The sequence below is a fragment of the Mesocricetus auratus genome, unplaced genomic scaffold (assembly GCF_017639785.1).
Source record: "Mesocricetus auratus isolate SY011 unplaced genomic scaffold, BCM_Maur_2.0 Super-Scaffold_4256, whole genome shotgun sequence".
NCBI lineage: Eukaryota > Metazoa > Chordata > Mammalia > Rodentia > Cricetidae > Mesocricetus > Mesocricetus auratus.
Window position 1 is genome coordinate 46,223,963 of NW_024429182.1, and position 16,572 is coordinate 46,240,534.

The 16,572-nt window shown below is 35.8% G+C and overlaps 2 protein-coding genes across 2 annotated transcripts; both read right to left on the minus strand.

Moving 5' to 3' along the window:
• Positions 1–4,008: 4,008 nt before the first annotated feature.
• On the minus strand, positions 4,009–4,956 carry LOC101838165 (olfactory receptor 10Q1-like). Its single transcript, XM_040732489.1, has one exon. It carries the CDS (start codon positions 4,954–4,956, stop codon positions 4,009–4,011), a length of 948 nt encoding a protein of 315 aa, XP_040588423.1.
• A 9,862-nt stretch (positions 4,957–14,818) lies between these two features.
• LOC101828056 (olfactory receptor 10W1-like) lies at positions 14,819–15,769 on the minus strand. The gene has a single exon (XM_005063791.1). The coding sequence runs from the start codon at positions 15,767–15,769 to the stop codon at positions 14,819–14,821; it is 951 nt and encodes a 316-aa protein (XP_005063848.1).
• Positions 15,770–16,572: the final 803 nt, after the last annotated feature.

Consider the following 16,572-nt stretch of genomic DNA (forward strand, 5'->3'; position numbering starts at 1 on the left):
TGAATCAGAAGCAGAGATCCACAACAGAGCACTGAGAAAACTCCTATCAGGGCTCAGGGAATCCTGTGTAAGAGCAAGATGGGATAGTGATAATCAAGGAAACAAGTCTCACTAAACACAGAAGTATCAATACACATATGGACTCACTGACTGAAACTGCATGCACAGAGCCCTCAAAGGTCTGTAGAAGATGATATATACTGAGCTGATAGAAGTGGACACATGCCTTCATCACCAACTAGTAAGTACTTGCGAATCAAAAATTATCTTTTCCCTGGGGAGTCTCACTGGGGAAACAAACTATTCAATTTTAAGGGTAGGCTTCATGCCCAGAAGCAGATGGCCAACAGAAAATGAACTCAGTATCTTTGGTGGTTTCTTGTCTCATAAAGTCATGACCAGTCTTTTTTGTTGCTTGATTTTGCCTTTATGTATTATTTATTATTTATTTACTATTTTGCCCTATGGGTTTTGAATATATATTACAGATTCTGGTTTTGCTACTTTAAGGAGTTTCCTGAATATGCAATGAGGTATTCTCTGAGACTGTATCTGTTTCTTGTGCCTTTTTATGGCCAATTTTCCTTTGTTTCTCTTATTCTCATTTGTTTTTAAATATTATTATATTTTATTATTATTCCTTAGTTGCCTGTTTTCTATCAAAGGAAAGAAGGGGGTGGGTGTTGTGGGAATTCATTCCATCAATAGATGTGAGGTACCAGCCTTGTTCTCATAACAGGTGGATCCAGTGGGAAGAGAAGAGGGAGGGTACTGGGAGGAGTAGAGGAAGGGAAAACATAACCAGAATATGTTGTATGTTGTATGAAAGGAAATCCCTTTCAGTACAATTAAAAAAATGTGAAGAGTAAAAATGGTAGAGACACAATATTGGTGCATAAATATAAACATTTTTATAGACATAATTAATAAGATCATGTGAAGAGAAATTAATCTTTTTTATGTTTTAGAATGTAATATAAACTTCAAATCAATAAAGGGAACTGTAAGTTATACTAGCTGCGACAATGTGCTAAAGTACATTGAGAATATATACCCTTAATATAACCCATTTAGAAAAACTAAAATACTCTTAAATGTCACAGGCCATGGAATGTGCTATTCATAGGTAAAACACATGCACATTTATTGAATATATGTTAGGAAAACATTTATTCAAAAGACATTTACTTATCTCATAGTCTTCTAGCATAAACTGAAGTCACCAGAGATGAAGATATTTCCAAAGTATTTAGTAGGTGTTGACATAATTAAGACAGAGGTTTTCTGAAGCAAATAAGGTGATTTTACATCACTGGCCAAAATCTCTTCAGCTAGATGTAGGATTTAATGAGCACCTTCTCCATCCATGGTGGAATGTTGGATGGCTCGATCTTATGTAATCACCCAAGAACACTTAGTTGTATGCTATGGTCAACTAATAGTTTTGCAGCAATACTACCCAGTATGTAGTTCTTACAATCTTTTTGTTCTTCTTCTGCAATGTTATTAGCTCCACGTGAAGAGAAGATATGATATAGATATCTACTCAGGCCTGAGTAATCCATGGAGTACCTGAACTCTTTATATTAAAGGTTGTAATTAAAATCTGGATTTATGGTATGTAAGAGAAGAATAGAATGATTCTTAACATACTAGGAAGCTAGGACCATACCCCAAAACACATGAAGAGAAGGGATGTTGTACATCAAGAACACTTACATGGACCTCCTAACATGATGTTATTGACATCAAATAAAATAAAAATACTCAATGTGTAATCAATAGGGAAAAGCAAACACATTTATTAACTTTTATTATGACATGTATGTCACCTAAGTTCATAACCAATATTTAAAATAAAGAAGTAATGAAAAGGAATGGGCAACTATTTATCTACTTATATATCAACCTATCTGTCATCAATCTGTCTATCTATCATCTATCTATCTATCTATCATTTCTCTATCAATCATCTGGAAATCTATCTATGTATCTCTAACTAGAAATAAATGTGGGTAAAGATAGAATATTTCTTTTGGTGATTTGGCTATGAGAAATATTGAAGAGTAGTTAGTTTATAATAGGTCTAATAAGGAGTTTTATAGACAGCAGAGCCAGGAGCATGAATTTAAGCCTTCATATTTTCATTGGGTGGAAGAGGTTAAAAGAGATAGGTTGAGGAACATAGGGAACTTCGCCTAAGGTAAATGCAAATCATTGTAACAAAGTATGTTACTCCAAGAGTCATTTTTTTCACAACAAATACTAAAGAACCAGGACAAGTTATTCCTCAGATTTATTCATGAAATATGCAATTGTGGTAAGAGAAGAATCCACACTTGACGTCCATAGAGTAGAGAAAGGAATACATGTTTATTTTCATGCCCCTTCTTATTTTATGTTTTGCAATATCCCAGTTACAACAGAGAAACTATTACTGAGCTTCCATGTTGTGTTTGTATCTTACCACATAGGACATTTTTGTGTGGCCAATTAGGAAGGCAAAACCTACATTTTCCATTAATGCTTTTCTTCTGAATCAATAAGACAAACAACATTTTGTGTGGGAAGTATTGGCACAAAGATTCTTTAGCAGCTCAGATAACATGGGATATAACATCAGAGACTGTGAGTTAGGATGTTTTTGTTAGAATGAGGTAGTCAGCCACTGAGATGAAACAATGAGTAATGGCATCTGGTGTCAAGACCGATGACCTGAGTACAATTCGGGGTTAAAGGAGGGAGTTAACCCCTACAATAGACCTCTGTATCATGGCATATGCTCTCCATCATATGAAGTATATGGTTAAATATTAATCCAATGTCCTTTAGTCTACTAGTGTGTCCTGGTGTATTAAATTTAAGCTATTTCATTGAGGAATTTTTGAATGCAGCTGTAAATTACAGAGTCAAAGAGCATGAACATTTCAGGACTTTTGCTAGACAAATTCATATTGTATTCAGTGAATTTGTGCCAATTTCTCAGGCCATCTCTAAAGCACATGGACTTTAGAGATAATGTTAATGCATCTGAGTCTGTTCATCTTACAGCCTGGGCTTAACAAATTCCCCTAGCTGTACTGGGAGAGGTTAGAGGTTAACCACGGGGGGGGGGGGGTGAGACACTATTCTAGGCAGGATTGGTGTAGACTGAGCAGAGAGAACCTACCATGAACATCAATGATTGCTGACTTCTACTCAAATGTGTATTTGCTTGAGTGTTGCACTTCTTAGCCTATACACTGGAAGGGAAGTACACAAATGAGTACCAGCCTCAAACAGAAGTGGGAGGAAGAGTAGCTGAGTGCATCCAGGACCAGGAGTCATCAGGCAAGAAAGAAAGTGGAGAGGAGGGTGGGAGAGCAAACTTTGATGCTAGAATCTCCAGCACAGAGACTTTCTGCTGGCAACCACAAGGGGTAGGTCCTGCTTCACTAACCTAGTTGTCCATAGGCGCTTGGCCAGTGGAAGCCAATTCCTGCTTCCTTACCAGCAGAAGAAAATGAAATCACCAACGAAATACCTGATATGAAAAAAAATCCCATACATTAAATAAGCAATTAATGACTATATCTTCACATCAAACACAGAGAAAGATTTATTTTGAAAATATTCACCATTTTAAAAAATGTAAGTAACCGCCTTTTATGCGATGCACATGTCTGCCTCCTCAGGAGGATACATGTAAACAGACAGCGGCCTTTATTCAAATGCAGCATGTATGTGAGGCTCCCTACACATCAATTGTTTGTATGAGCTGAGAGTCATTAAAACAGAGTGAAGTAGGACAGTGCTCTCACATTAGAAGATGTATTCAAATTTTAAAATTACTTTGAGTTAAAAAAAAAAAAAGGTGAGTCTGACTATCCTGGCCAACACATGGTTGAAAAAAAATCTCATTGTGATGTTAACAACAGTAAATAATTTAATTGTCCTTTTCAATTTAGTAATTTAACTGACAGTCACCCACCCAAGTATTCTGTTATCGTCTAACATCTATAACTCCACTCAGACTGCTTTATGGAAGATGGAGATCCTCAGGGCGCCTTTGACATCTTTATTTCGAAGGGTGTAAATCAGGGGGTTGAGTAACGGAGTCACAAACGTGTAGACGAGGGCGATTTGGCGGTCCTCATCCTCTGAGGTGCTGGAGCGGGGCCTCAGGTAAACCAGGCTACAGCAGCCATATTGCAACAAAACCACAGTGAGGTGTGAGGAACAGGTGGAAAAGGCCCGCTGGCGGCCTTCTGCAGAGCGCATGTGCAGGATGGTAGATGCAATGAACACATAGGAGATGCAAATCAGCAGGAATGGGACTGTCAGCACCAGGATGCCCACAACGTAGAGGACAGCCTGGTGCACATGGATGTCAGCACAGGCCAGGCGCAGGACCGGGGGCACATCGCAGAGAAAGTGGTTGATTTCCCTGTGATGTCCGCAGAAGGGCAGGGTGAAAATTAAGGTAGTGAGCTGCAGGGAAAGGAATAGAGCCAGGCCTAAGGAACCCAGCACCATCTGGACACACAGCTTCCGGGTCATGATGAGGCTGTAGTGCAGAGGGTGGCAGATGGCCACATACCGGTCATAGGCCATGATTGCCAAGAGAAAGCAGTCAGTGCTTCCTAGAGTTACGAAGAAGAACATTTGTGTTCCACAACCAACTAATGATATGGGATTCTGGGCCCTGAAGATGTTGGAGAGCATCAAGGGCACCACATCTGTGGTGTAGCAGATTTCTAGGAAAGACAGACTGCCCAGGAAGAAATACATGGGTGTGTGCAGGGAGCTGTGCGTGCAGACCACCCAGATGATAGCAGTGTTGCCACAGAGGATCATCAGATAGAGCAGCAGGAAGAGAGTGAAGAGGAGGGCCTGGAGTTCAGGGACACTGGTGAACACACGGAACACGAACTCAGGGGACCCAGACTGATTGAGTAAAGTTTTCTCAGTCACCATGTTTTCTGAAAAAACAAAAGTGGTTGGGGTGAGGATCTCTCATTCACTGGGTTGCTTCAAGTCTGAGGAAAAGCAGGGGGCATGCATATGAGTTTTGGTCTGTGATTTCCTTCTTATGATTCAGTTTCAATTCCTATTTTGGAAGATGAATTCAGAGTTAAAATGTCTGATATATTTTCTTTATAAATCTTCATTAATGATGGAGTTGCTTATCTATGGAGAATTCCAAATAAAATCTGTAGAATCTTTTGCTCAAATACCTTCCCTAATTTGTTTATGCATTTTAATTTAACTGATAAATGCTAAAATTTTATTTGTATGTAAAAGTGTATATTGTGCATACATCTTAAAAGTACAAAGATATGTCGTTGGTATGTTTAAAATTAGATAAGTGGATGCATTGTTAACATTTTTAATGTATATGCTTACTCAGATAGGACTAGATGATAGTAGTATGTGTAGTCCATGTAAAGAGCTTAATTATTTTTGCAATAAAATTAACACCACCAAGATGAATATATACAATAGTAAGCATACAGATACCTTTCTTATCCTTGTAATTTTATGTATCAGAACAGTAACCACTCTTTGGTCTTTTAACATTTCAGATTAGCTTAACTATGTTAATTACTGCATGTAATCATAACATATATACTTTACTACCCATGAATTCCATATCTTATTTGCTAATGTTACTCATGTTTCTCTTGCAGTTCTGTATAATAATACTCTGTCCTTCTCATAACTGTATCATACCCCACGTAGTGTTCATGCTCCAATTTTCATCATACATTCACTTTACTTCCAGGTTGGACCTCATATCAAAATAGGCAATCATTTCCAATATACTCTTTATGACATACTTTTTAAAATATATTTCCCTTATTTGATTTTTTTCTAAATTTTCTACTTTGCCCCAAACCTTTCAACTCACATAAAGATTTACATGACATTTAATTAGAAATAATGGTTAGAGTAATGTTACTTGAGACATCACATCAATTGATGGCAAAGAACCAAAATGCAGTAGTAAAATTGAATTATACATGAAAATTATTAGATTAATTAAAGGGAACTTTATGTGTATAAGGTATTAGATAATAATTATGTATTAAGTATTTTTAGTTTTGATTGCAATTATATTTCAAAAGAATGATAACAATAGAATGTTACATACTTTAAGAAAAGAATAGTAAAAAAAATCTGTACTTGGCTGTAGAGACTTATGTTCTGAAGCAGTACAAAACCTGTTTGTGATTTAAAAGGACATTGGAATATGTATTCTTAACTGTAATTAAAACAACTTTTCAATAAATTCTCTTGGTTCCTGGATGCTTAAATAGAACATTTAAATCCAGACTAGGAAATAACATAGTAAAATAATGTTTTGAAGAGTCACAAATAAAATATACATTAAAATGAATTGTTAATACAAAAATTATAAAAAGCAAAAATGAATACCCAGTAACCAAAACTATATATGATATAAACCACATGTGCATGACAATATATATATATATATATATATAATATAATCTACAAAAGTAAAATAACTGCATAAGTATAAAACCAAAATTTATTTAATCAGGCTGAGTGTGAGAAATGAAATTATGCAAAGGTTCTCTATTTAAAGGAAGATTCAGAGGATATTTTATTATGATGTGACTAACTAGGGGCATATATTTTAGAATAATCATACATAGTTTAATATTCAGATTATTAATTTCTAAAAACCATATGCTGAAAAATGTGTTACACAAATGACTGAAAATGAAGGAAAATATGATTGCATTTTAAGGTAAAAACACTGTAAATAAACCAAGGAATGTGACTATTTCACTATGTATAAGTTTAAGTTCAAGTTCAAATCAGGTTTATGGTCTCTGAGAGAAAAAAACATATCTATCTATATATCTATCTATCTCTCTATCTATCTGTCTGTCTGTCTATCTATCTAGATGCAATGTCCACCAAAGGGAATGCATAATGACAGAAATTCTAACATAACTTTTCTTCCTTCCTTCCTTCCTTCCATCATTCCTTCCTTCCTTCCTTCCTTCCTACTTTCCTTCCTTCCTTCTTTCCTTCCTTCCTTCCTTCCTTCTTTCCTTAAGACAAGTTCTATCTGTGTAGCTCTGGCTGTCCTGGAAATTACTCTGTAGACCAGGATGGCTTTGAACTCACAGAGATCCACTGGCCTCTACCTCCTGAGTACTGGGATTAAAGACATGTGCCAGTAGCACCAGTGCAACATCATTTTCAGAACTGATGTTTATCCAGTCTCCAGTTCTTAACCATCCAGGTAGTGTTGGGCATGGGTTCCCTCTCATGGTTTGGGCCTCAAGTTAAAGCAGGTGACTCCCACATTTACCTTTTCTTTTACAACTGTTTTTGTCATGTTTGGGTTGTTGTCTCTTGGAGGCCTGCAGAGATCTGGGGATAGGGAAGATAATGAGTAACTGAAAACCATTGAGGGAACAAAAATTGTGGCCAGGGTGTATTGTCTGAAAGAAGAATGCATTTTGCATAATAATAAAAATGAATTGTGTCTCATCTATTCAACTCAAGAAAACTAAAACAACGACACAGAAAAAAATGGCTGACTGAAGAAACAGAATCTCCAAAACAAAACAAAACCTATGGTTAGCAAGACACCCACAATCCAGAACACTCTGAAGTGAACTGTGGTGGGGACTTCTTAACCAACGTCCACTCAGCTAGTGTTTCAGACAAGCCATTGTCCCCATTTTGTACATGTTATTAAATGACTGCTTGACTGTGAAGCCCCATATCTTGCTCTCCAGATTTTTTGACTATTCCTAATTTCCACAATGTCTCCTTTGCTTATATTTCACCTCACCTTCCCTCAAAACTGCTTATAACATTAGAACTAATTTTATACGCATTTAATTATATTTAACAAGATGTGACAGCAACTGAAATGAATTTAGTGAATGCTAGCAATGTTGTGCTTTTGAAATTTTTGGCAATTATCTTTATAAATGTTGTAATCAGATAAACCATGGAACACAATCACTTGAAATCATGAGAAGGGAAAATCCAGACATGTTTATATGATTTTATACTCTTGCTTGACACAAGTATTTTTTATCATTTCAAATTAAATTAATACCTAATGTACTGAAGAAAGGTTTTGCTTTCAAGTAACTTTTATAGCCAAAGTAAAACCCTTGAAACTTCATCCAAACATTGATGAATTCCTTCCTCTCAATCAACCAAAATAAATGAGCAATCAAATGAACAAATAACATGTCAGTGAATATACTTAAAGAAGAACAGATGTACATATATTGACAACTTGATAAAGTATAATCAAAACCTTGCAGAAACACATGCACACACTTTGACCAGGAGCATTGCTTTCAGAAACACTTTTTCATGTATAGACATGAATATTTGTCATAATTTTCAATGGAATGGAGCAAATAAAAATCAAGTATCAAGTATAATACTAGATATGCCATCTTTTGTAGATTATCCATGAGATGTCTGCCACTTTCTGAAAAGAAATGGAGGAGTGGATGGAGACAGAGAGGCAGAGGGAATATTGGGGAGCACTAGGAGGAAAGGAGGGAGCAGAAACTCTGGCCAGAATGCAAAATAAATAAATGAATAAAAGAGAAAAAACCAAGTACCAACAAAGAAGGAATGCATATTAATGGTTTACTATGCCTATGGTGGAAGTATCTGAAATAATTTGAAACAACACTGTGGAAAAAATAACAAGATCAGGAAACCTTATGAACATGAGTTTGTAAAGCAACATCCTAATTAAAAGTAATTACATATACTCACAAGAAATGAATATGCCTGGAAATATTAAGTATTGTCATTGTGAGGCTGATGTAATTTAGTCTTTCTATTTATTACTTTGTCTTTCTCTGTATAAATGTATTACAATGAACATACACAGTTCTCCAGTTATGACATCACTGAGGAATCTTGTTTTGTGTTTGGCATTTCAGAAAATATGAGGAGACAGGATGGTAGAGGGCTGATTAATTGAATTTCATGGTCAGATCTGAGTTTGAAGCTCAATACTCTTACCTGCTAATTTAATTTTCACACTGATCACATTACATGGCATCATTTGGTGCTCTAATGAGTGATAGGGGATGTGAATATGGTCTTTGTCAACAATTTGCAAACACCAAATGTTCTAAGTGAGTAACATTTCTGCATAATCTGGGTCTATAGAGTTCCTCCTCCCAGTTATCTTATCAGGATGGAGTTCCCCTTGGATACTTACTCTTGCATCTCATCCTTTCTGAAAGGAGGATAAAGTTCTTTACAGATGCATCTTCTCAGACATTTTGTTGCTCTGTAAACCTTCAATAATAAGAAAATGAGTAAAAGAAATAGGAAAAGAAAATGAAGGATTTCAGTAGGATAATGCAAGCACATATAATTAAAGACAAATAACACAGAACTTTGTTCAGGAAAGTTTTCAAGAATGGTTCCATCTTCTTAAAACATGAAAACCAATGTAGTAATGCTGCATACACCAGGAGGCAGTCATGATCTGATTCACTACATAACCTTTCTGTGGAGCAAATAAGACATGAACGTTTAGAATATGTCTCAATAGAGCAAATGCAAGGAAAAAGACCACAGGTGCTCAAGGCCAGGTCATGGCATAAAAACATTTAAATCCAAGTTTGTATTTGAAAATTTGATATTGACCATTCTGAACATTACTATCAATGGTTTTTAAAGCACTTTTGTGTATACACATGTCACTGTTTGACATTAAATCACTTCTTTACTCCATTACTAACTGTTCCTGAAAACACACTGATTGTATTTTTCATCTTTAATACTCAATGGCTTTCCCCAAGACTGTTTTTGGAGACCATCATAACCATGGTATCATCCTCATATAATGAATTCACTTGTTTATGAGTGTCTATATTGTGTCTTGAGAGCCTGATGCTCATAAACATTTTAGTTACTGCTGTATTAAATTATACAAGGCCATAGAATGTTTGTTCCATTCATTTTTATATTCCTACTCATTTATTTGATTTTTTACTTAAATTATATCAATTTGTTAATCTCAAATTATTTGAATCAGCTTTCAAAGCAAATAATCAGTGGGTCTTTCTATAACTGTGTTATGATATAATTACTTTAGACCACACAGACTCTGGTAATAAGTGTGCCATTTGTGAACTTTCTGATAAGCTTCTCCTTACCTCAGCTGTCTAGCCATTGCAACCTACCAGCAAATCAAACAAACAAATGTTAGCTGAGTCTAAACTACTAACTAAAGTCTTGGCCACAACTGATAAAGTAAAAATCCACGATTGCTAACCTTAGCTTCATAAAGTAAAATAACACAAATTAAAATAGAGGAATTTAAAGATTCTTTGGAACTAATTCCTACACTGAGCTTTTCCTTTCTTTCTTCCTTCCTTTCTTTCTTTCTTTCCTCCTTCCTTCCTTCCATCCCTCCTTTCTTTCTTCTTTCATCCTTCCTTTCTCCATTTCTTTTTTAGTTTTTTGACTTTACAAGACAGGGTTTCTCTGTATAGCCCCTTATCATCCTAGAATTCTTTCTAGACTAGGCTGGCCTCAAACTCAGAGATTCTTTTGTCTCTGACTCTCATATGCTCAGATTAAAGGTGTGTGCTACCCATTCCCAGTTTAAACTGAGTTATTTAAAATAAGAATTTCTTGCTCTTTTTAGAAGTGAAATGTATGATCGTAATTTTTAAATTCCCTTATATTCTCAGAGATTTATAGTACATGCTATCATGATAATATTTTGTGAGGAACTGATGCAATTAATTTTACATAAAATTTCAACTTGGGACATCTAATTTTTACATAGTACTTTGCATGTTTCAATGACATGCAAAAAATTCAGGTGACTTGAGTTTTAATCTGACTTCAGGCTAGAAAATTCAATCATGTATCACAGCATTTTTTTCTATGTATGTAAATGCAAATAATGATGATGTATACTTCAACAACTCATTTATGACCTATAATTTATTTTGATGTTCATGACTATTCACTTTCAATTATAAAACATTATAGAAATTGTATTTTTATTATTTGTGTGAAGAGAATCTACATCAAGGAAGTGTAATCTTTTAGATACTCCCTAACCAATTTCAAATTAATTTCATTCCATTGGCTGTCTAAGGAAACTCACCAAAGAGCAAATTAACTTTGCTGTTGAGATGTTGCTGCCACAGATGACTGGGGGAGTTCACTCAGAGGGGCTTTCTCATTCTTTAAACAGGTGAATTGAGAATAGGAGCCGGCAAGATTTTGGGTTAGAATCTTACAGATGGAACAAGAAGACAACATGATGCCTTTATAAGGTCCACATGACATAAAGAAGTGCTCTTTATGTTCTTGCACTCAAGAGAAAAGTCACTACGTAGAAATTGGCGACTGGGTTAGAACTGGGTGAGAAGCACATCCATGGGATGGAATAATCCAAGTTTAAATTATGGAATAATCCAAGTTTAAGTTATGACTGAGAAGATATATGTCTTCCTCGGTAATACAGAATAAATTCTGGCACAATTATTAAGTTCATTCTTAGCTGATGTAGTCAGTTCTCTGAGTGTCCTTCATGGGATCTCTACAAAATTAATGAGTCCCTCAAGAGGAGGTAAATCCCTCGTCGAACCCTTTAAGCTTTATTAATCTAGAGAAAGAGAAAAGTTAAGGAGAAACTTTTCTGGGTGGTCACTATAAAAGTTGTTGCCTTGGGATTCCAGGCAGTTACCAGTTATTCCTATCTGACACCCCATGGGGAACTGATGGTTTCACATTCCAGGTAGGATATCTCAAGCGAGTTTCTGAAGACATTCATTCCAGTTCCAGACTTTGAATCATGTGTAACATACTTAAATAACACTGGCCCACACTTTCTGGAGATCCAAGGTATTATTTTTGGACCTGACATACGGTACTATAATCCTTAGGCCATATGGAAGTTCATAAATGGGCATTCTTAACTGTGATGGGGGATGTTGGATTCCACAAGTATTAGCTTTAAAATGCGATAAACTGTGGCCTTTTTTCAAAAGCAGATTGTGTGATGTATTTTTCTATGGTAATTTTTGTTGTCTTTGGTGTAATTTTTCCTTATTATATTATTTTTCTTTTCTTAATAAATTTTCCTATTGATGATTTAAAAAATAGCTGTCTCCCAGTGTCATTATGAAGGCCAGAGAAGGATGGAGGATGTCCTATTTCACTTCATTTTCTTGAGAATCTCAAGCTATGCTCATGCTCAAGAAATACCAGCAATCTTCCTGTCTTTCCCTCCCACAGCATTGGGGCAACAGACATGCATAGTATGTCCAGATTATCACATGAGTTCTAGGGATGTATATTCTTTTCTTCAGTTGTCCAATTTATTCCATAGAAACTCAGAATACTGAATCTGCATGCTATTCACATTTTTTATTTTAGAAATAATGTTATTTTACATATTAATCCCCCATTCCCTCACCCTCCCATCCTCCCATTCTCCACAGAAATATTAATACCCATCTCACATAGTTATTCTGCCTCAGCTGTGCCATGGAAAGAAGAACCAAAATCTAATCACTTGGTAGAAAAACACAATATTGAAACTTAGTTACCATGACCTCTAAAATTATGTAACTACTACCACCATCACCGTCATCATTGTAGTTTTTATTTTTTCAAGACAGTGTTTCTTTGTATAGTCCTGGATGTCCTGGAACTAGCTCTGTAGACCAGGCTGGCTTCAAACTTACAGAGATTCCCCCTTGACACTGTTTCCCAAGCGAAAGGATAAAAGACATGCACCATCACAGCCTGGCTAATGGCATCATTCTTAAACGCTTTGATCTAGCAAAATACCACCATCATTTTCCTCCTCCATTCTTACTCCCCAATACACCTTCTTCTCCTACTTGTCTTTCTCTGTGTTGTGTGTTAAATACACATGACTGGGAAAGGTATAAGATAATGTAGGTTATACAATAAAAAGATGGTATTAAATTGGGGGTGGTTGAAGGTATATAGAAAGTTGTCGTATGTGGTCATATTTTAGTACGTAAAATATGAAATGCTCAATGAATTAAAAAAGAAAAGACATGATGGTTAATGGCAAAGTGATTGTTACTTCAGCAAGACATATATATCATGTCTTGATGTATTTAAATCCTGTGACAAAGTTTCAAAACACAGAAACACACACACACACACACACACACACACACACCCCAGTTTATGGATCCAAGAGCTTATATTTAGGAATATGAGTTTATGAAAACATATATAGGTATAAAATAGCAATTAGTGCAAAGAGCTCATCATGAAATAGACAAGTATAAACTGTTTCTTGGGATAAAAATAAAAGCAGTAAGTGAAAATGAGAGGGCACATATAATTTCAGTTGCTTATTTTGTCCTTAGGCAATCTATGCAAAGATATTGCAAATTGAAACCATACTGTATTTTAACAGTGGTAATTCATGTTCATATTCATAGTTCTTGGAATGCTGAAGCAGAAAGATTTTTTTTTGTCAACCTGTGCTACACAGTAAGACCCTGTCCTCAAATCCAAAATCCAGAACCAAATGAAAACAAAATCCTAACAATATACTATTAGCTAACTTCCTTGTAAAGTCATGCAGAACTTTCAACCAATCAGATATTGTGTCGTGGAAAAACATCTCAATGCTGCAAACTGCCCACCATGCTAAAAACACAGGACCAGGACATTGTAATTAACACCACTCCTCTCTTTAAATTTTATACACAGCCCAAGCAGAAGGAAAAGGAAATACATCATTTTGGAATCCTTGTCTGTATAACATTGAGTCTAATTGAATTCTTAGCCTTTTAGATCTAGAAGCACACTAATTACACTTATTATGGGAAATTATACTATCTAGGGCTATTTACTAATAATAATTACTTGAAATAGTAGCCATGGTGAATCTTTATACTGAGAGATTCTTCTACTATTCTAAAAGCAAATATTTTGAAGGCTAATAGAAATGTGATTATTGATATGTGTATTATATGCTTTGTGTATTATTTATACTTCTGCACACTATAAGCACTTAATGATAACATTATTACTACATAGAATTTTAAATAAATATAAAACAACTACATTCATCAATGAAAATAATAATTACTTCATTAGAAAATGTACTTTTATGTATAATAAACAACTTGAGCCATTATGTTTGTTGCTAGCCCTCAAATTCCCTGTCTACACAACTTATATCTCAAGAGAATGACTTCGTGAGAGGGGCACAGATACCAGGCCCTCTTGCATCCACTTGTGTTTTAAATTAAAAGACTGAGCAATAGATGAAAAGTTTGTAGTAGTGTCATCCTTGGTCTCCATTTGTGTAATCACATTAGTTAAAATTTTCTTTACTCTTATCAAAGATACCATTCCTGGAATAAATTCCCGTTTGAATCAATTTCTAATGGGTTTCTGATAACAGTGTACTTGTTCTTACTATTTAGGTGTATTACTCATAATGGCCTACTGAAGTCAATCATTCCCTGGCTCACAATCACATTGTATAATTTTAACAAAAACTTATATAATAAACTAACTCTTTCATACTCTGTATATTAAGTCATATTTGCCACATCATATTACTTTTTGCTCAGGCACTTGCTTACATTTTTCTTACAAGACTAATCAACTAGTCTAGAAGTATCACGTACTAAAAAATGTCACAACACATAGGTAAACATTAAGGTGCTTTATGTTTATTGTTTCTATGAACAGCATTTCAACATCAGTAGAGACAATACTTCTTATAGTTACACAGGGGTCTGCTTTAGCTCAAATTAAACTTTGTTATATTGGATTTTTCCTATCCTACCATTTTTTGGGAGAGATAATTTCTGGTAAGAATTTTCCCTATGGCTCCTTTCATGTCACTGTTCCTCAGAGTGTAGATGAGGGGGTTGAGGAGTGGGGTTCCCAGTGTGTATACGAGGGAGATGAACTTATCTTGCTTGGGGTTGTAGCTGGAGTTAGGGCGTAGGTACATGAAGGCACAGCAACCATACTGCAGCAGCACCACAGTAAGGTGAGAAGAACAGGTGTTGAAGGCCCTGTGGCAGCCAGCTGCAGAGTGGAGTTTGAACACAGCAGCTACTATCAAGACATAGGTTGTAGCAATGAAAAAGAAAGGCACAGCAATGGCTAGTGTAGCTGCCACTAGAACAGAGAGCTCATGGATATGACTTTTGGCACATACAAGATGCATCACTGGAGGCACATCACAAAAGAAGTGCTCTATTCCCCTATGCCGACAGAATGGAAGACAGAAGATGAATACCACAAGCTGTAAGGACAGGAACAAGCCAATGACCACAGAAGCCACAACCAAGCGAACACAAAATGTTATATTCATGATGAGAGGGTACTTTAAGGGAAAACAGATGGCGACATATCTGTCATAGGCCATAAAAGCTAGGAGGAAACAATCAGCACTACCAAGTCCAATGAAGAAGACCATCTGAGTGGCACAGTTCAGCAGAGTGATGGTTTTCTCTGACTGTAGGGTGTTGGCTAGGATATGTGGTAACACCACTGCAGTGTAGCATAGTTCTATCCCTGAGAGGCTGCCCAGGAAATAGTACATGGGTGTATGTAGGCGGACTTCTGTCTGGATGGAGACCACAATGATGATATTCCCAGAGATGATCAATGCATAAGCCAGGCTGACTCCAAGGAAGCAGAGCATACGTAGCTCAGGGCTGTTGGGATAGGCTAGGAACACAAACTCCATCAATATTGAGTTGTTTTCCCCGGTCATTGAGTACACAGATGTTCTCTTTAGTGTAGAAAACGATACCTCTCAGATGAGTGATATATTTACATTATAGACCATTCTTGTATTTTACTAATCAAATATAGGTTTAGATGTGAGAGACAGATTGTATCTTTTTTCTATTTTTTCAAAATTTGTTTACATGTAAATCTGCATGTTAACTTCTACCTGCAAACAGTATGGAAGTGACATACTATTATCCAAAACCATGAGTGCAAATGGGTGGATTCAGAAGGGTATTTTCAGAATGCATTGAGTATCAATTAAATTCTTTTGGTAAACTCATTATTAATCATCTAGGTTTTCTTGGGTCAAAAGTCGTTCAATAATGGTCATAAAGAATTTCATTAATTATTCACTCACATACTTATTGTTTATAGATTTCACTTATATCCACATGTACTTTCCTGTCTTTTGGTGCATTTAATTAGTGGCATGAATTTCATACTCACAGATCATTATACAATGGAAAGTCAAAATAGAAAGACAAAAGCAAGACAGGTTATGAGAGGAACAGTCATGGGCAAAGTCTTCAAGATAAACTTGACAATGGCTCAAATAAGAAGCTGAAAATGGTGTTGCCTTTTTTTGTTTCTCTAGGCTTATCACATAAGGAGAGGTATGCCTCCAACACACTTGTATTTTACACTAGGTTTACCCTAACACATTAAAAACATGAACACACTGCTGAATACCCAAGAAATTTTTAGTGAGCTTAAAGAGATGGAAGAATACCTACCCAGAACCTTTCCCATATTTTCCTGAATCTTCCAACAGTAAGTGAAATA